The sequence below is a fragment of the Diadema antillarum genome, unplaced genomic scaffold (assembly GCF_040938485.1).
Source record: "Diadema antillarum isolate AM-2024a unplaced genomic scaffold, OU_Dant_1.0 seq00000512_RagTag, whole genome shotgun sequence".
NCBI lineage: Eukaryota > Metazoa > Echinodermata > Echinoidea > Diadematoida > Diadematidae > Diadema > Diadema antillarum.
Window position 1 is genome coordinate 3,501,439 of NW_027271466.1, and position 21,402 is coordinate 3,522,840.

Consider the following 21,402-nt stretch of genomic DNA (forward strand, 5'->3'; position numbering starts at 1 on the left):
GGAATTATATGATCTGGGGCCCGTTTCACAAAACTTGTTATCAGTGACAACTGCCACATTTCTATGACAAATTTTCTCTCAGCCAATCAGATGCGAGGATTTCAGTAGCTTGTCACATCTATGACAACTTGTCACTGAGGACAAGTTTTATGAAACGGGCCCCTGATCACTTCTCTCTCTCTCTCTCTCTCTCTCTCTCTCTCCAAAAAGATTGCTGCAACAATGAAAATCACTAAAAGCTCGCCAAAATAGGATCTACGACTTAAGATAATATGGAGGACAAACAGTATACCTGAGAAACAAGGGTACCGAAGAGAAAATCGACCATAATCCACTGGTTTGTATCGACAGTATCGGGAATCCAACAACCTGTAAAGAGATAAAGAAGAAGCGAGGGGGGAGAGGAGGGAAGGAAAGAGAGATAGAAAAAGAAGAATACAGAAGAAAGAAGAAGGAAAGGCAGACGAAGAAGAGGGATGGATTTTTGTTTTTCAATTTCATTTTCAATTTATTTCTGCAACTGTTTTTATTTTCAAGAATACAATGTACAAACAGGAATACACTAAAACTGATTTAGATTAAATAACATTTTTTTTTAAAGTGAGATCAAGCGCTAGTATTCAAATATAAACGTAGGTAATGATGTATTGACAAAATGGGAGCCCGCTCCTGACAAAACGACCACAAAAAAAAACAAAAAAAAAAATCTAGCTGCAAAGTGCGAATTTTCCCGCTATGGATTATGTATTACATAAATGTTTATACAATTATTTCCTTTACTTTAGTACTATGCAAAAAACGTCTTTGTGACGCTTTTATGCTTATTATTATAGTTGTATAAAAAGAAATCTGATCTTTGCAACACATATACATTGAGAGTTTAACAAATGAGAATGCCTTTGTTTTCTTTTTCCATCAATACTAAAACTATAGGTTTTAATCCCCCGACATCATGGCAAACAAACAAACTCCGATAAAAAGAATAACAAGCATTGCATACGTTTCTGTGTATTCTCCTAATTTCTGTAGATATATCGTTCTGTTTGTTGTTTGCTTGCTTTTATTTTTTTCCACGTTGTTACAGTCCTGGAACTTACCATTGTAGTTCAGACGCCCCTTGTATGCCTGCCTGGACGAGCTCTCTGTCGATGCCGTGATCTGCGAGTTTGCAACCGTGCTCGTCGACGACACACCGAGATCTTCCATGGCGTCGGTGTAGCTGCCCTTCACTAAAAGGGAAAGAACGACAACGTATATCATGACTGCTACTGCTTCTTCGGGTTGTGTGTTTGTTTTTTTTTTTGACATATTGTGTGTGTTTCGGGGGAGGATTTTTTTTTTTTTTTGTTGGTAAATCTGTAAAAATTCTTCATTTGCGTATTTAAATATTTATGATCAAGCTGCAAACACTTATTGGAATACTAGCTGCAATTTTTTGTGTGTGTGTTTCTGGGCTTGTTTGTTTTTTTTTTTTGGTGACTACAATTTTGACATTATCAACTGAAACTGGAATAAAGGGTACAAAAAGTGTGTGTTTGTGTGTGCAGACACTTCATCAAATTCTTATTGGTTTTCATGATAAAAATACAATTTGTGCGGAGACTTTAAATTCAGTTGCACACGTTTGAGATGATTGTATCATCACCTGTTGCAGTTTTCATTATGTGGTTGCAACTGATATTCCATCTTAGTATGATCATAATATCAAACTGTAATATTTTATAATATATTTCTTTAAGCTTATTCAATGACAAGTCCGATCGATTTATTTTTCTTCATAAACTCTCTACCATTTTGTTCCCCTGATTCGAGTGCAGATATCATCATCAACTTCATTTGATTTTCTTTTTTGTTTGTTAGGTTGTTTGTTTGCTTGTTTATTTCATTTTCCATCCGAGAAGATGGCTGGATAGCCCATATTCCGCTGTAATATCTGGGTGTAGAACCGCACATTAAGAAGTTAAAAAAAGAGAAAAACTCAACAAAAAGGATCATTCTGGAAAACGTATTAAAACTCCAAAATGAAAAAAAAACAACAAGCAACCAGATTTGCTTTCATAAGTGTGGTATCAATGGTTACTGGCGAACAGTAATGGTGATGTTACAATAATAGTAGTATATAGTAGTAATGATAAAAATGATAATGATAATAATGGTAATAATAGTAATAGTAATAATAATAATAATTATAAAAATAATAATAACAACAACAACAACAATAATAATAATAATAATAATAATAATACCAATAACAATAATAATAATTAAAACAAATTCTCACCGTAAGTGCGAAGTCTCCAGTCTGTAGGCGAGTTGTAGTACCATCCGTAATACACACCGGTATCTTCCACCACACTGACATCCGTCCTGATAGCTAGAGGTACATTGAGTGCCCAACCAAGAACAAAGATGTTTTTAAGCATCATCAACCAACACACAAGTCTAATTAACTTTTAATCTCAATTTGTATTGCCATGGCATTATATGGTGACAACGTTCCAATTGCATTTGTCTTTAAGCTTTGACCCAGCGTTAAAGACAGAATTAATCTGTAATTTTTGGTCACTCATTGGTATCATAGGATTCATGACGAGGTATCAAAAAGTTTTCAAAATTTGTCGTCTTCACTTCGTATTTATGAAAGCTGTACTGACCTATTCATATATTTGTTCCGTCCTGTCTTAAAGTATATTTGCGCTAAGTATTCGCAAATTAGTATTTCATAAGATTTTCTTTGATTAGTTCACAATATGCAAGCTTGCTTTTTAGTGGACCTCTGAATTCTTTTTTTTTTTCCTCAACTGGAGCATGACTTTGTTGCCAGTATGCATGCATATGTTTACCTGTATCATTCATTCTTTGCAAAGTGACTAGTAGAATGTATAGGTTTATGATATCATTCCTGATTTATTTTCTGCTATGTTTTGCTGAAACAAAAGTAAGAATGAAAAAGAATGAATTATTGATTGAATGAATGAATGAAGAATGTTTAATTTACTAACAAACTACATCAATCATTATTAATTTATCATTCTACTTATTACTACTAATATATTACTATATCAACGATCAATAAGCAGTTGTCAAAGAGACCCAAAGAGAAAGATAGGCATGATAGGAGGAAGAGAGACAAGATAAATATGATCTACTTTCATGTTTTTGACACATCGCACATTCAGTACCTGGGATTGAAGGACAAAATCACAAGAACACTTACAATCGTGACAGCCATAAACGTCGACCCGCATGGCGATTAACCCGTTCCAAGTTTGTGGATGGAAGCGTATGTAACGCGCCTCGAAAGGCGTGTCAAAAGTCACTCTGGCCACAGTATCCTGCTCGGAATTACCGACGCAGATCTGCAAAATCAAGAACCATTTTAAAATGGGTGATGTTTGTCAGTCCGACAAGTTCATTGGTCCAAATACTATGAAACACACCAATTCCCCTTCACCTTAAAAAAGTTATTGTTTTTTTTTTCTTATTGTTATTGTTTTATAGTTGGTTTATATCAAGATTAACACTATTATGACCGTTGTAATTGTGTATATCACTATTGAATTGAAGAAAATGTGACCTGCTACAACAAAAGGATCCGAAAGTCGGGGAGGACAATTTTCGGAAAAAGGCATGACATTATTCACTTACTCTTCTACTTTGATTTCATATATATATAACACAACTCATAGAATTACTCGGTTACGGAGATATCCATGATTTCATTAGCGCATGTCAAGAGGTTGAGGAAATCAGAGTTTTGAGAAAAACGCCTTCAAAGTTTTCCTTCCGACGCTAACAAGGGGAGGCGAGACAGTTTTCGCCGCTTCACAGTAGAAGGTATGCTCCTAGCGACCTCCGTGATGTTCACGACCAATCAGCAATCAGGATGCCACGCACTGACCGATAAGATTACTCCCTCGTTGCTATGGGCGGAGTCTAGCTGCAGCGCTAAATCCAAATCTTTTCTGTCTCTTAATCCGTTGAAAGTCGGAAAATCATGGCCAAGAAAAAAACCCTGATTTCTTGCCTTTCCTTTAAAGACTTAGCTCTGAAATTTCGGCAAATGGTAGACAAAACATTAGACTACAGAATTATGCCCAAAACAGGAATGCGATTGTATTGACCAATTCTAATGATGTGACTTCAAACTCGAATTTTCTCGGCTCAGCCGTCAGCGACTTTAGGATCCTTTTGTTGTATGCTTGCTTGTCACAAATGCAACAGTTCTGATTACTTCTTTTTAGTGTAAAATCAATCATCAAGTAGCCCTGGTGTGGGGTGCTGTTCGTTATTCCGAAGGGTCGTTAATCCGAAGCACACAAATTCCCTATACCTAGAGGTTCGTTAATCCGGAAATGAAAAAGGGTTCGTTAATCCGAACATTTGTGGCGTTATTCCGAAGGTTCGTTATTCCGAAGATCCGTTAATCCGAAAATGAAATTAGGAACAATGAACCTTCGGAATAACGAATCTCCGGACTAAAGAGCCTTCGGAATGACGAACCTTCGGAATAACGAGCTGTAACCCTGTTGTATTCAGCTTGTGTTCTTTCTCTTCCTTTTCATTATTCCCACTCTCTCCATCTCTCGCTCTCTTTTCTCCTTGTATGTTGTGCTCTTTCAGATCTCTCTATCTACCTCATTGTTTTTTTCTTATTCGTAAACTTTCCCTGTCCAACCATCCATAGACTACATTTATCATTCTTGTTATTTGACCTGGGGCCTGTTTCATAAAACTTTTTATCAGTGACAACTGCCACATTTCTATGACAAATTTGCTCTCAGCCAATCAGATGCAAGGATTTCAGTAGCTTGTCACATCTATGACAACTTGTCACTGATGACAAGTTTTATGAAACGGACACCTGATCTGTTGGCGTATATTGAACGAATATGATTAAATGAGAAATTGATTGAAGAGTTAATAAAGTAGATTTTTTTTTTTTAAATGATTTATTTAAGAAACAAATTTTGAAGAAATGAAAATAAAACAAACATACAAACAAAATATCCCTGCTGGAAAGAACACAAAATACTACAGTTCGTAAATTGTTGAGAAACAATGTAAAACACAGTGTGAACACATTGTGGTATCCCTTCACACTGTTATATTCTTGAGTTTTAACAATGTGAAGGCATGGTCAATCATCAATTCATAGTGTGAAACGGAAAATTGGTATGTGAACTTTCTGTGAAAAAAAAAAACACACACACCACAGTGTGAAATCATCTTTACACTGTTACTAAAATTTGAGCGTTTTCGCACAGTCGACTTTGTGAACACACTGTGAACACAATGCGAGACACTGTGTTCGTTCCAGCAGGGATAATCACGGTACGTCAATGCTTAACAAATCGGCCTACCTTGTCCGATCCACTTTCCTGTACGTAGGTCCAGGTAGAGTCGTCGAAACTGTGGCTAACTTTGTACGTCTCCACCCACTGCGCATTACCATTACCACGACTCTGGGTGGCCACCTGTAAAAGTACGCAGTTAAGCCTTTAAGTCCTGAGGAACTTTTTAGCGGGGTAGATCATGTGATCACCCTCAATGTTCAACTTTTGAGTTAATGCCCTTAGTTACGTAAAATTGCATGAAGATCAGGTCGAACTTTAAATTCTTTGAAACTTTAAGTTCTTGAAATGACAACAAGAAATCCTAATGAAGTTTATTAAACATTTTAAAGAAACTTTTTTGTAAACAATTTACGAAATACAATTTTTTAAATTCAGAGGCGCTGACATTTTTTTCTTAGTTTCAAATGAACAACAAAGAGCTGACACGAAAGTGAATTTCTTCTTTATCGTTGTGGTTTCATTTAATTAACTCTTGTGTTTTTGTTGTTGTTATTGTTGTTGATGATGTTGTTATTGTTGTTTTTGGGTGGGATATAAATCAGAAAATCAAATATTTTATATGTGATTATTCATTTTCACACGGCTATGGTATCGTCGCCTTTTCCACTATGCAAGCGGTGAGAAGTTTCTCGATAGCATTTCAAACTCTTCAGATTCGACAACTTTTAAGTTTTATGGCAAAGTTAAACAAGATTGTTACTGGACGGTTCGATTGAGATTCACTAATCCTATCATCACTCAACCCGTGGCTAACATAGTTATTTTTTGTTAGAAAAAGCGCTCAAAATACATGAATGAGTAGCATCATAATTTTCATAACAGTGCTGTTACTGTACTGTACTAGAGCCACCATCTCAAATATCACAAGAAACAATCATAGCGTCATCATGCTCATGGTATACACGTACATCGTGATAGCGTTCATCTACTTCAATCTACACACATGCAGAGCTTCCTGTGTTGTTCTCCTTTGACAACATACACCATAATGTAACCGTGCATCACAAAATACAGAAATTAGTTCCTTGCTCTGAATTTGAATACGGGAGTACTAAAAATAGGTGAAACGGGTCATCCTATAAATCAATCTTGACTTTGTAATGTTTTTCTTAAAGGGCAATTCTTTTTCCACATCATTCTAAAGTTCGGAACTATAACTCAAATGGGAAATTATGTTTTAGGTAGTTTTTCTGGAACACTTTTTTTTGGTTAGAATATTGAGATTAAACGTTTAGGTGTTTCTTACAAGATCTTTTTCATTAAATACCTCCTTACACACACTCTTTACTTTCAGCTCTTTTACCTTTTGAAAGAATGATTCTATTTCTTTGAAAATTGGGAGTAATCATGAATAGAATGTGTCAATGTGTAATTTCAGCTTAATCTGATAATCCCTTCATTGTCGTTGTATGGAGTCATACTACTTTTTTCGGGGGGACGTCCCATTCATTGCACAGAGAACAGCTTGAAGGTTTGTTAACCACCTCCCTGTTAATACTACGCTCTTGAATAGATCCTTCTCCTTAGAGCCTGTTATCCTTAGTACATACACACTTTTCCACAGTTTGTACTTTCTCTCCATTATTTAGAATCGGGTTATACTTCATTTTCAAGCTTTGAGTCGGCTCTCTCGGAATCTGCCCCTCTCTGAAAAAAAAAAAAAAAAAAAAAAAAACCTGTCTAATGACGAATTCTGTGTTGGTTCAATGGTTACCAACCCCTGTGATCAAAGGAACCGTGTTTTGTCCCAGGTCGATTTTCAGCCACTGACTTGTGTCGTCTGATCCTGCCACCCAGCCGTACTGGGCCTCGGTCGAATGAAGCCGTCCCCTCGAGGGTCCGAAATTGTTGTTCCATCGCACACTCGAAGCGCTCATCTGCGAGTTTGGTATGATGCTTTTTTTCTGCACTCCAAGGGATTCCCTGCATGTTTGATATACTGCATAATAAAAAGGGGTAGAAAGGAAAAAAAAGTTGTATACATAAAATAATGTGACCACGCATCACAAAAAAAAAACACACAAAACAAAACACGACTTTGTGTAAAGATTCAAAATAACCAAAAGTGGGTAACTCTAGGTAATTTTGAGTTTTTTGATATGTATGCTATTTTTGACAGAATCATATTTCTTCTACACACATTTCAGAAGTTCGGGATTGTAGAATGGATGGGAAATTTGTGATGGGTTACCTATTTTTCCAACACACTTCTTTTTGGTAGAATTTGTTATAAAACCATTCACACACTCTTCACTTCATAGCTAATAACTTTTTATAGGATAATGCTACTTAGAAAGTCGGTATCATTCATGAACAAATGATAGAGCAACACTTTAAAACAATGTGTACTTTCTTTCCATTTTTAACATAGGTTAGGAAAGTCAATCTATCTGAGGAGATAGATTCTACTTTGTGGAAACCTGTTTCGGAAAGCACAAATTTGAGGTTTTCAAAAAGGCTTTTCGAACCTCATGATTAAAACAGCTTTGCGTTTATCATCTCATAAAAATTCCCTAAAAGCCGTTTGGAAAACCTGTTTCTGCCGAGAAAAAGAGTTTATAACGACTTTTTTGTGGTCTTGTGATGCAGGGTAACATAACTCTTTGCCTGAAGGCCTGATGAAGTGGCGAAGATATGCGCCGGTATGCTCTGTATTTCCCAGATACAGAAATGTATGATTATGACTATCTAATATAAATACATAGAATGATAATGAATTGTTTCGTTTTATTTCAATGAGCAACAAAAAAAAAAGCTCCCATATTATGATAGCTATAATACTCAGCAGCCACGGGACACACACGTCTGAATCGCCCTTGCAATTCTAGGTATGTAGAAGATTTCGGGTATGCAAAAAAATATTATAACGTAAGAAATTGTGAAACATGTACATTTAAGCAGGTTATAATTTTACGCATCACTCTCCTTTTCTTTTGTAGTTTTTCAGCCTCATCACTTTTTTTCCCTCAGTTCGTTACTCTTTTTTTTATTGGGGGGGGGGGGGGGAGTCAATTTCCTGCATTTAATGCATAAAGGTTACTCGATGACCACTCAGATATGCCATGTAATCTCACAGTTCCCACATCCGACTGCATTACGCTATTAAATTTGGGAAATGGAAAAAAGAAATCAAAACTGAGGAGATCGATTGCACTTATGCATTACAAGACTAATATCCAGTGAGACTTGATTATCTTGATTTAAATGTTATATTATTGATAATATTGGTGATAAATAAACACATAACTTCATTGATAATCTTTGAAAAATACACACAGATTGACTTGTTCAGTTAAACAATTGACTGAAAAAAAAAATCTCCCCGAAGAACTACGCTCAAGTCCTTAAGTCAAGAGATTATCTTCATATCTTGGCAATATAAACGGAAATAAAAGAGAAGAACGAACTCGCTACAGTTACATGAAAATAAGTTACAGAAGTGTACCATCAGGAATGCTTGGGCAGAGTCATCAGGTGGTGCGGTGTTGAAATTGCCTGTGAATTTGTCTTTTTGTTTCTTAGATAATTTGTTTGTTCGGCTGTTTTCGTGTCCATGCGCAGGACAATGCCTTAAGCTCTCATTTGTTAAAAAAAAGAGAAAGAAATGCCCTGCTTCGTTTCCCCCATATCACTTCTTTCTTGCTGTAGTCATATTTTATCCCAAATGAGCATCGTGTTTTCCAGGGGTCCAAAACAAAATAAAGGTTCTGCTCTTTTTTTCACAAAGAGATTTTATCCATAATAAAGATTCAGGTACAAAATAAATGTCACATACAATACATAAAGACAAATAATGATCCAAATTTGACAGGCAACTGCGAAACAACTGAATAATGTAAATGCGATTCCAATTAATATTAGATCCAAAACCTTTATTTTTCTAAGACATATATTCATCTACTTTCTTCGCTTGTTTTGAAGACTGACAAAATTGGCTATAATGTAACGATTTTTTTCTATTTCTTACAGAAAATATGAAGTATTTTTGCGTACATATAAACAAAGTTGTAACATTTTGGATTTTAAAATAACTTCTAGTAATTTGAGTTTGATTCTGTAACATAATTTCTGGTATTTGATAAGTAAACCTTTGAGTATCATCACATTCCCGAAACAGATGTGCAATTGTCTCTGTGGAGCTCGAGTTCTGCTCTTTCTTACCTTGGTCTGTGAGTCTGGCGCAGTATGTGTAGACTATAGTGCCATTGCCATAAGGATCCAAATTCTGCCATCCCTCTGAACCAGAACACTCAGCCGCTGGAGGGAAAAGTCAAAGGTCATTTAAAAACTTTAGATTTCTTTTTTTTTTTCAAAATCACAAATTGTCCTTATGAGCAACAACAAAAACACTGAACACAGACTAGTAATAGAAAATCGATATGTTATATTACACAAAAGTGTTTTACGTAAAGAAATTCAAACGATTTTGTTTTTTTCAACAACAAAAAAGTTTCACGTTGGTATGGAGCGTCATCATGTAAAGTTCATTCATTCATGGGCGAGATAAAAGATAATTTTATTCATGAGACCGCTCGTGACGTATAAATATTCTCCTTATGTTTTTTTGTTTCTCCTTTTTTTTTTTTTTTTGGGGGGGGGTTCTTAACAGTACATTTGGCAGCACATATTAAGCCATGCAACACCACGGCCATAATCTTTATAGACTGCAATTATCTTTTGGCTAAGACTCAGATCTGTAGAGAGCCCAAAATGACAGACATAGAAGGTATGCTGAAAGAAACAAGAACTGAAACAAAACGAAGCAAGCCCCGAAAAAAAAAGTTATAGAAAACAATAGCAAGGAGGAAACGGTACTTACCGCCACCTGACGCAGACGTTGTAGCTGTTCATGGTGGAGAAGCGAAAAAAAAGCAAGATTACAGCTTCAATGAATTGTCCTATTCCTTACGATTTCTCAATTTCTTCATGCTTTATACCATTTCAAGAAGGAAACTGTGAGGCTTATAACTTGTCTCTGATTAATGTTCTCATTGTAATGCTTAATGAATGACAGTCAAATCATTTGAATTTGCTTGTTTGATTTGTTTGATCACAATAGTATAATATGCGTTTAAAGAAGGCATTCCATACTCATCTTTGTATCACTTAAATAGAGATGCATTGAATAAGAAATTGTAACATAGTGTAGCATAACTACAAATTGGCGAATGACCAGTTGTAAAATGTGAATACTACAGAACCTATTGTGATGGGGCTTTCATATTAAACAAAAAGCTTTTGGTTTTTAGGTGCGCCATTTTGTGTTAGAACTTTCACACACACCGTAAACAAGAAATGAACAGTAATAATAATAATAATATTATAGACATGTATAAAAGCATGAAACCCGTGATAAAGGCAGCTGCTTAGTACTGTTAAAGTAAACTTCTTTTCAGGACAAGTATTCTATTTTGTTATAATCAAATTAGGGTAAAATACTTTTTTTGTGTCTGTATTCTAAATTGAATGAATGCGGAAAACATGTTATTATTTATACGACCAGGTAAAGAATATAGGATACATATCATAAACATTACAAACATGAAACAAAAACCAGAATGAACATTACAAAGGATACACTGTACTGTACACGTTACACAATATGAAAATGAAATGAGTGGAGACTACATGACGGTCAAAGCACACAAAAGTAAATATATTTACTATTGCCCATAGGCATGTGAACCCACAAATGTCAGTCGTTTGTATGGTTTTCCGCAACCTCCTTACGGATTCTTATACAAAATAGGTGAAAATGGAAAGACATATTTTCATATCTATGTAACAAGACCTCGGCAATACGACAGACAAGTATATTGTTAGGTAACTTACCCGGAAATGCAGTAGCTGCAATAACCGAAGGACAAACAAAAAAGAAACAGTGAAATATAAGGAAAATTTCAATATTTTATAACCTTAAAATCATTAATATGTTACGGATGAAGTCTTTGGGTGAATTTATCTCAGGAAGAGTTCGTAGCACGCTACAGTATAAAGTAGCAATATTATGCTTCCTATTTCAGCGGAAAAAAAAAAGATCTCGTCAGATAAGAATGTGAATAATTATGTGGAGGTTATCAGAATTTCTGCAAAGGGAAAATTGGACGAAATAGCACTCAAATGGGCCATAAGCTGTCTTTTCGTGAAATTTGATAGCCAATGGTAGCTATGATGTCGCTGTTGATAATAGATCTCAATGTGGCACTATCATCATCACTATGAATACAAGTTTTAAAAGCTTGACGCGATAAATACAAACATACATAGCAGACATTTAACTCAGTCCATTTGTGATTATTCACTAATTGTGGAATTTACTGAACTCTGGACCGTATACTTATAAACCTTTGGGAGAAAGCAGAAAAATGTTTGCACGGTGCCCTTTCAAATCTGGAGACAACTTGGCGACGAAGGTAATGCAGCCGAAGTGTCAGTCTACGTACTGTTACATCGTTAGCGATTTGTGTGAACGATTCTTGAATATATACCTCTTTTACGAATTCACATCATTTATTGATTGTGTGCCATAACTCATTTTTCCCATACACTAAGCAAAATTGATAATGATAAACAGCTGAGCATACACGTACGTATACTTGGTGTAGTTTATGTGACAAAATGTCTGTGCAAATTCGTTAATTACGTCTAATTTCCGTCGTGGAGTCAGCTATCGTTTACATATTATGTTATGTTCTGTGAAAAAAATAAATAAATTGAAGTGCAGAGAATGTATAATGTACGAAGTCACTTACGCAAATGATCACCACAGCCGTAAACCTCCACGGCGAAGGCGATGTTGTTTGTCCAGGACGCCATGGTGAATTTGATGTACCGACCCGACATTGGAGTTTGGTAGAGGTAAAAGGTGTCAATTTCCTGGGGCTGAGGTTGTAGGAGGGGGGGGGGGGGGGGGGTGGAGAATAGTTGACAGATAATCATGGAGTTATCCGTTTTCCCTGGATTGCGCCTCACTTCAGTTAAGGTTTATGTACTGTACATACCCACGTTTTTCAATTAATGTCGAAATTTACCCAATTACCAGATCCTCTTCAGGTTCACGAAAGGGTTTGATGTTATGAAATATTTTATTCCAATTAGGAAATGTTTTGATTAAAAATTGTCTCGTGAATGAATAAAATTATTCTGAACTTCTACGAAAATGGTTTCTCCATTCTATTCGCAAACAAAAAACCACACACACACACAAAAAGAAAACCGATGTGGGTTCATTCCAATTCAATTGTATTTCTGTGTGATATTTTCAAATAAAATATGATAAAGTGTGGACATAACTATACATAAAGTACATGCGTAGTTATGCATGTGATACCAACGTAAAGCCGGATAAGTACGCAATAATACCAAAATATAAGAAATCAAATCTAAAATTCACAACCTTTGACTCGGCTTTTACTACTCTTATCATTTCATCATTCATCATTTGATTCATCACATCAAAGTGACAATGATATTCAATTGATATCACATCAACTGTAATTATCTCACTGTGGCCGATAAACGAGTGGGGACAGATGTTCAGTCTGTTCCCTCCCACTCCTATCACACTAAAATGCGTTTCTATGTGTTCTCTCCGTATACAAATAATTTGGTTGCATTACCTCAGCGAATTCCGTCTGAGAACTGTAGCTGCTTCCGTCGCTGCTGTATGTCATGTAGAATGTGTCGGCCTGGTCTGAGCTGTCTCGGTCTCCGCGAGATTTGAACTGAAACGTGACGAAACATTACAATTAACATTTTCCAAGATGTTTTATTTCCTCTGACGATTGCATGGGGTTAATGGTATAAAGATTCCTTATGATAAGTTGGTGTGCATTTGGAAAATCTACCTTGCCATTGTGTGTGGTACACATGCACACTGTGAATGAAATCTCACTGGTTCTGCTCATTTGTTCTTCTCACATTCAGAAAGCGAAGAAATATTCAACGGTCTTTCCCTACACAATCTCGAAGTGAGGTTTGTTATGAAAAAGAACAATGATTTCAAAGATCTTGGCATTTACTGACGGGCAAAGCCTGAGAATAATCTAGTGTACAAATTACCACAGTTGAAAATTTTGAGCATTCCTGCAAATATAACAGAACGTGATATTTTTAAACCTGTAACTGAATGTTAGCACTGCGTTCAAGAACTTCTTACCCCACTTATGTAGGCATCCACCGATAAGTCAATCAGGAGGTACTCCGAATTCGAGTTTGACGAAGGCATCCAAACTGCAAAGTAATTCACAGAAAGTTCGATACATTAAACATCAAAACTGTTACAATTACAAACAAACGGCTGCACAAACACTCACACACACACGCACATAGACACACAGACACAATGAATAAACGTAATGTATGATTCAATACAAAGCTGAATTACTACTCCGTACAATGTCCGTTTGCTTGAATACTCATTTATGAAAGCCCATTCACCTGATTTTAAGTTTATAAGTATGTGCTGTCATGAAAAAAAAATGTTTATTTTCATCGAAGCACCAAATCTCATATCCCACAAGATGAAATATATCCCTGTACTATATGAAAACTGATAAGCCTTACTTTGAACGTTCAGAGAAAAAAGAGATGACGAAAATCGCAAGACCTGTTAAGGGCGCAATTGCTTCAACGTCTTCCAACTACGAGCACATTGAATTTTAGTTCCATACCAAGTGTTCACAAAAACAGCTTAACATTTCTTCTCCCCATAAATCCTCTGAGAATATATCGATGGATAGATTTAGATTCACCCAGGTAGTATAACGAGAACACGTGATTCAATCTTTTCGACTGGACTTTTATACTTAGGAAAATCAAGGAGAGAACAGTTTTGTGACTCGTCCAAGTCATTTCTTCAGCTCTGTCTTGCTCGACGGAATATTACCAATGCAAAGCCCATCACAGGTCACACGTGAATGTTCACCACAAGACAGAGCTGACAAAGTGACTCGGACGAGTCATGAATAATAATGTAATGTCCGTAATTTTCACAATAAGGACCCGTAGAACAGATTCAATCACATGCATCAATCTTCTGGAAACGGTGAGGTAACCTCTGCAATATACCTCCAGACGGTCCGTAGCGACCCTTCCACGCCTCGTACCCCGAGGCTGAACTCGACGCAGTCATCTGGGAATTATCGATCCAGTTGTTCCCGACCCCCAGCGAAGACGTGCAGTCCCAAATGTCTAATTGGAAAGAAATTGAGGTAAATCATGTAAATTGTTTTTAAGAACGATACCTATGCTTTGACTGCAATGATATTATGTTGAATTATTACTACTACTCTCCATCATGACTTTCATATTATGGATGTAGCATCACAATGATATGATGATAAGAAATGGTATTTCTGACATGGTGTAATTTTAAGGTTAATGTTTTATACCTTATATTACACATTATGACAACATTGTATTTAATCATACTTTTTCATCATATGAGGGGGTTCTTTGAAAAAAAAAGAAGAAGATACGATCATTACATTTAAACAAATTATGTCACCAGGCTGTTGCCATTCATGTTCACTATAGATCTAGCTTCCTTCTGATTATGCTTATCATAGTGAAATTTCGCATCTTCACATAAATTAAATTATCCTCACATTATCCACATGATTCAAGCGTAGTCTTTTGAGTGGGTACCTCCACTTTATCGCAGAGTGTATTATAGTTAATACGGTTGTATGTTTCTTGTTTGTATTGATCATGTAGACATGAACATGTTGTTATCCCTGGCTGGCTTTGTATATTCTCAACGACACGCATGTCAGATTTCTCTTTTTTTTTTTTTGGTATATTTTGTTGATAAGAAGTGAAAATAAAGTTTGAATTTGAATTTGAATTATAGAAATTCTTGTTTCAGTGTAGAACGGATAAGATAAAGGTTTACGTATCTGACCACAAACATTTCCCCAATCTCATCTTTAATGACGAAAATACTGAATCATTTTATATACAAATTAACATTGAGTATGATCTTCTTCATATCAAGAACGATGAGTCTGAATCAGCTGATTAATGTCAAAGTTAAGTTCGAGAGCAGACAGGGGTATAATTATTCAACGTCAACAAAAGAACCTGCAGCAGCCAGTGTGGACTTAATGGAAGAAAGACTTCATACTTTCCTCTTCCTCCTCCTCTTTCTTCTCCTCCTCCCCTTCTTTGGCTCCTCTTCCCCCTTCCTCTTTCTTCCTTTCATTCTTTCTTTTTCGTATGGGCTTGTAAACTCACCGGAAGAATCGTCGTAACAGACGGAGACGCTCTCGTAACCTTGTGTGACGTTGTAGTAGGCGCGGGCGTACGACGAAGAGGACCAGAAATAGCCAGTAGTGTCCTGCATGACCGTTGTAAAACCAAGCCACTCGGCGCACGAATGAGCTAGGAAACAACCGCCACCCACCACAAAATTACCAATGTTAGAATTATGATGTTATTATTGCATCACTCCTATTACCATATTACCCTTATATTGTGTAGCAGATATTTGGCTTTAAAAAAAAGAAGAGAAAATAAAGTCCCCCTAAAAATGCTTCTTCAAGTTTGCCGAATCTATTTTTGTTACATTTACGGACCAGTTAGAGCTCTGCGTGTTTGTTTGTTTGTTTGTTGGTTGGTTGGTTGGTTTTGCATTAAACTAACGCGCTACAGCGCACTTCTTGAATTCAGCGTCAATTTGACTTCATGATCATAGCATAAGTTCACCTGATGAATATATAGGTTATATGCCATCATAAATCATTCTTTTTCATCGTTCTTAGTGCGTTTACAAAGCAGGAATACTCTACGTTAGAGGAAAGATAGGATTGAATAAGACAAAAATATTGTATTTCGCCCTTATCCTAAAGCGTTATAAGCTCTTCACGATAAAAAAATTAAAGTATCATAAGATCCAACAAATACACAATGTATACATAATATTCTGTAAATAGATTTCTCGTGGTTAATAAAATGTAAAGATATGAAATACATGAGGAGTTGCTAGCCCTATCCACCATCAAACACCACTCTATTCTCCACCCTCACCCCCCCCCCCTTCCTCATCTATCCAGAAATGTCACACCATTCTAATTCTATTAAAGGGCCCCCTGAAATTCAAATGCATGTTGATTTGCGTTGACTTATGATACCCTGTGATATTTTGTAAATAACAAAAGACATGGGAACATGCAAGTTATGCTGAGTCGAAGGGAAGGTGCATTCCATTGTCTTTCGTTAAACATTTCAGTACTTTAGCAATGATTGACAGATGAGGTCATCTGAGGAATATTGGTCTGGAAGGATTTGTTGTTTGTTTGGGTTTTTTTCTTGTGGGAGTTCCCAAGTAATCTGAAGAAAAATAGAAGAAAAAATCGTTACAAATAGTATGGAATGTTTCTAGATTTTCGTTTCACTGCACAAGTGATGTTGAGGGTATCATAAATCACCTTAAAATTTCAGGGGCCCTTTAAACTCACTTTCGTAGCACCCATACAACTCAAGTCTGAGGGCGGGCTTAGCATCGTAGGTGAGAATATCCATTCTGATCACCCGCGCCACAATGGGGTTGTTAAACGTGATGGCTACTGTCGATCCCTCTACGGTGTTTCCATCAAAGACCTACAACACAGTGATACAGAAATGAATATGCGAAGATTGATTGAATGAATGAGAAGCTCTCTGCTGAATTCTTATCAATTATGGGAGGCTTTTGGCAACATAACGAGGCCCCATCTATTTCCAGCTTAACAAATCACTTATTTGCTAGAAAAATACCTACAATAATTATGATAAAATATGTTCTTTATTTATTATTAGTTATTCTTTGCTGTTATTATTGCTCTATATTATTTTCTTATCTGCACACTATTATTGTTTATGTTTATCTTTAGTTGTGTAATGTTATGTTATCACTTTATAACATTGCATTACATTTTGTTATTGTTCGTTTCTTTGAACTTAAGGATGAATTTGAATTTGATTGATTGCGGAAATAAATAAAACCAGAAAAAAAAAACCCTCAATGTATAATGCCATAAGAGGTGTGACCTCATAAAGAAACATTTTATCCTTTAACATTACTCCATGCAAGATGTGAGCAGCAAGTACATGCCTATGTTTGTAACTATGTGTCGACAGTTAAAGTGCATGGATAATAGTTTGGTGCTACATTAAAGTTAACACGGCAGGGAGATTTCCAGCCCACCCGTCTTAAGGACACTTACTAACGGTTTTAGGAATAGATTCTTTTCGGTGTAATAAACTTTAGATCAAAGAAATAAGTTTCAGAAACGCGCTAACGACTTCTCTCGTTAGTCTGAAACACCCCAGATTAGCCCATTCATATGAATAGAATCTTTATGCATTGATTCACTTTGCACACACAAAAAAGGAATAGAGTTCCGAGAGTTTTCTTACCACCACGGTGCTGCTCTCCTCATAGTCAATGAAGTTCGTACCATCACTGCTGTAGGATATGGAGAATGTGAGGATGCGCTTGTTCGTCTCACCCGCGTCCATTCGTCCTTCCATTATCAGCTGGTGGAATCAAACATGAAATACACGTGACGTCATTCAACTATTCAATTACAGGAAGCAAACAATCTAGCAAAGAAATTATGGTATTACGTTTGTTGGATCAGAAATTTGAATCTCTAATATTATAGGTTGTGGAAAAGACAGTAAATGCATAAATTTTTGATAGTAAATATTTTCAGATATTTTCATGTCGGTTAGTCTTTAAGGGAAACTCATGAGTCCAAGTGAACAGGTAACATCTAGTGTTTTTGTTTTTGTTTTGCTTTGTTTTGTTTTGTTTTGTTTTGTTTTTGTTTTTGTTTTTGTTTTTGTTTTGTGTTGTTGTTGTTGTTGTTTTTTGTTTTTTTTGTTTTTGGGGGGGGGAGGGGGTCTCTTCATTCCTTTCTGGCATAGCGATGTGTAAATTACATCACACCCATCTCTAAGTACCTGCAAGGCGTTTTAGGCTAATACGTCAAACCCACTGAACATAGGAAAATATTTTTCATGTCTTTAACTTTTAACAATATTTAAAGAATATGTAACATAAGAAATATAACATGTTATTAGCAGAAGCAACTATGGGATATATACACTAAACGGATATCGAACCCACTTACCCCTTCGATGATAGTGTGTGCTAAGAGATCCACCTGAAAATGAGGACTTCCAACAGCTCCATTACCTGTCCAGGCTGTATTAATGTCTGCCAATAAATCATATAAGAGAAGATAACGTTTGCTCAATGTAAAATAACAGTAACGATAACCTTAAAAACAGAAAGCTTAATAGTAGAGACCGTGCGTGATGATAATGGTTGCAGGAGTTTAGTATACTAATGATGATTATAATCATGATAATAGAGGTAAAGGTCATTGTAAAGATGATAATGATATTAACTGTAATAAGTATATTATCACTAGATTATGACTTTTCATCCTGTCATTCTGCATTCTTTTTAATTTCATTTCCTTAATTCTGTATCATTATTACGTTTTAAGTTGTTGGGTTTCTTTCAGTTACGAATAAATCGTTACCGGTTCAGGCTATTTGTTTATAATCTGATTTATCAGATGAACAGTGGCCTATATTGTATTTTATGTTGTCATAAGTATTTTCAAACTACCAATGTTTTGCCGAGTAACAGTAGAGTGTTACCTTGTTTATTATTTTTCCATGCCCCCAGATGCGGCCATTCAAGAATAGATTCCGTTGTTATTGTCATTAACTTATTCTCTAAAAGATATGTTCATGAAACATGAGACGGGCCTGCTCTATCTTGCGTCAAAGGGGATAGATAACGTACTTACCGTCTGATATGCGACCATCCGAAGTTGGATATGAAGCGTAGTCGTGGCTGGTTGACAACTGCGAGTCTTGGATGAAGCCGCTCTGCATGCCGAGAGGGACTGCCGAGCTGCAGCTTGGCGCATTGGCCGAAGCGCCGGGGAGCCGAACCAGCACGGAGACGATGACGCTCAGCAGTGCAGCCGCTGAACATGCTGACACGCTTCGGCCGCCTTCACATTTTGAGCGCGGAGAGGCAACACGAGCGGCGTGTTTCGAAGGCATCTTTAAGAGAAGATAACAATGATTAAGATACAAGATGATAGTGATTGGGAGAAAACCCTCTTTTTTATTATCTCATCTACAAATCCCACACATGTAAGGGTTGCATTCAACATCACTGTTAACCCCTAGACTTAATACGCAGGCTACCAGGTTACCGTAGGGAACGGGTTAAAAGATATCACTATGAAATTACAACATTATCTAACTTTATCATATCCAACTCGAGTGGAATGAAACTTCCTCAACTCAAACTGTCCAAATTTGCTCTATTCATTCTAAGTAATATAACCACTAACAAAAAAAGTCAATCAATCAATCAATCAATCAATCAATCAATCAATCAATCAAGTCAATCATGCCTTCTATCATGTTTTGCCATATGCGGAATGTGCGACTCATCAGCTTAGCTTTATCCGTCGTAAAATGATTTTGCAATTGACAACAGTGTAGGATTTACACTAAACCAGAACAAACACTACACATTTTTGCAGATAAAAGATTTCCAAAGAGATCGAGTGCAACGCAAATGATGTTTTTAAAGTGCAGAAATAAGTACATGAGGCAAGTAAGGTAGCCTAAGAAATTCAAGAAGAAAAACGCACACCTTTACGGTAGGCGGTTTATAGCAATCAAAGAACAATCTTTCTTCAAGGCAACATTAGATATAACTTATAGTCTGGTGTCATAATCTAAGTGACATATGCCAACTAGTATCTTACCTTTTTTTCTTTCTTTCTTTTATCTCGCTGGTCAATGCTGCACAAAGGCAGCAATGAATTCTGTCATGTTTAAGTAAGATATCATTTGTGTCAAATCCAACCTTTTTGCTCAGCCCAGATTCTGCGGTGTTTCAGTAACTCCAGCAGACGTAACAAAAATACGCATACTGCACACACCGTTTGCAGCAGCAAAATGGCGACTGTTTTGCAAGTGTTATACGATTGCGAGTCGACGCAGTTTGACCAAAATCGATATTTGTAAAGACAATCATAGTACGTGTGCACGACAGTACTTGTCTCTTTTCATCCCTTTCTATTCGATGGCAACGAAAATCGATTACTTGTACGAGTCTGGCGAAATCTTCAAAGACGTTATGAGGTGTAGTTATCGATTGCTGCCAGCCGTTCCAATGTGAGTGGCGGAGCAGTGACGTCACTAACTCTGCGGGCCAATCACAAGTCAGGACCAGAGTAGGGTTATCCTGAAGAGTTTATAACGAGCATAATAACGAGTGTGGTGGAGAGGAGGGGAACAATTGTCTTTGGGTTATCCCTATAGGATTCTATGATAATTGTCGCTAGCTGGCGCTTTTTAGTTCTCTGGGAAAGTGTCGTACGTGGTCTCGACGGCTGCTTTCTGTCAGTGGGTTATAAACAACGACTCTGCTATCTATTTGTCAATGCATAGTGGGCGAGATGATGAATTGAAGACTAAAATGCAAAAAGGAATATCGTATCCAAATGTCAACCTGAGATGGAAGATACCGACACACACACACACACACACACACACACACACACACACACACACACACACACACACACACACACACACACACAAACAAACAATTGAAATACAAACGTGTATAAGATGAATTTGATAATAGTTATCATGTTCGAAAGTATTACTTGTATTGATGAGTGCAGTATCACTGAAAAGAGAAAACTGTTCTTCCTCAATTTGATGATAACCCAACTTTGAAATAAAAAATCATTTGACAATGTCAGTTATTAGTTATTGCATTCAATTTGTTTAAACAATACAAAAATAATGATGCATCGAGTAAGTCATAAATTTACAAACATAGAGAAAAGCCGTTACACAATCCTTAGTGAACTCTCTAACTTCACTTACACATAATTATTGATCAATATTTGACGAGGAGTATGCGTATACGCGGTTAGAACAAAAACAGTGTAGAAAACAGTTATTCCTTACCTTTCTCAGATTTTTTTTTCTCGTTATAATAAAGTAC

At 36.4% G+C, this 21,402-nt stretch overlaps 1 protein-coding gene across 1 annotated transcript in view; it reads right to left on the reverse strand.

Moving 5' to 3' along the window:
- LOC139734184 (uncharacterized) overlaps positions 1 to 19,427 on the reverse strand; it is a 33,680-nt gene extending 14,253 nt beyond the window's left edge. The window contains exons 1-18 of the mRNA XM_071644987.1: positions 19,166 to 19,427; positions 18,476 to 18,561; positions 17,757 to 17,876; positions 16,817 to 16,958; positions 15,594 to 15,740; positions 14,427 to 14,549; positions 13,516 to 13,589; positions 12,977 to 13,081; positions 12,110 to 12,239; positions 11,190 to 11,204; positions 10,177 to 10,200; positions 9,519 to 9,614; positions 7,076 to 7,296; positions 5,364 to 5,477; positions 3,218 to 3,359; positions 2,282 to 2,374; positions 1,098 to 1,229; positions 293 to 369 (exon numbers count right to left, since the gene is read on the reverse strand). Coding sequence (XP_071501088.1) covers positions 293 to 369; positions 1,098 to 1,229; positions 2,282 to 2,374; positions 3,218 to 3,359; positions 5,364 to 5,477; positions 7,076 to 7,296; positions 9,519 to 9,614; positions 10,177 to 10,200; positions 11,190 to 11,204; positions 12,110 to 12,239; positions 12,977 to 13,081; positions 13,516 to 13,589; positions 14,427 to 14,549; positions 15,594 to 15,740; positions 16,817 to 16,958; positions 17,757 to 17,876; positions 18,476 to 18,561; positions 19,166 to 19,427 — 2,103 coding nt within the window. The remainder of the gene's footprint in view (positions 1 to 292; positions 370 to 1,097; positions 1,230 to 2,281; positions 2,375 to 3,217; positions 3,360 to 5,363; positions 5,478 to 7,075; positions 7,297 to 9,518; positions 9,615 to 10,176; positions 10,201 to 11,189; positions 11,205 to 12,109; positions 12,240 to 12,976; positions 13,082 to 13,515; positions 13,590 to 14,426; positions 14,550 to 15,593; positions 15,741 to 16,816; positions 16,959 to 17,756; positions 17,877 to 18,475; positions 18,562 to 19,165) is intronic.
- Between the last annotated feature and the right edge of the window lie 1,975 nt (positions 19,428 to 21,402).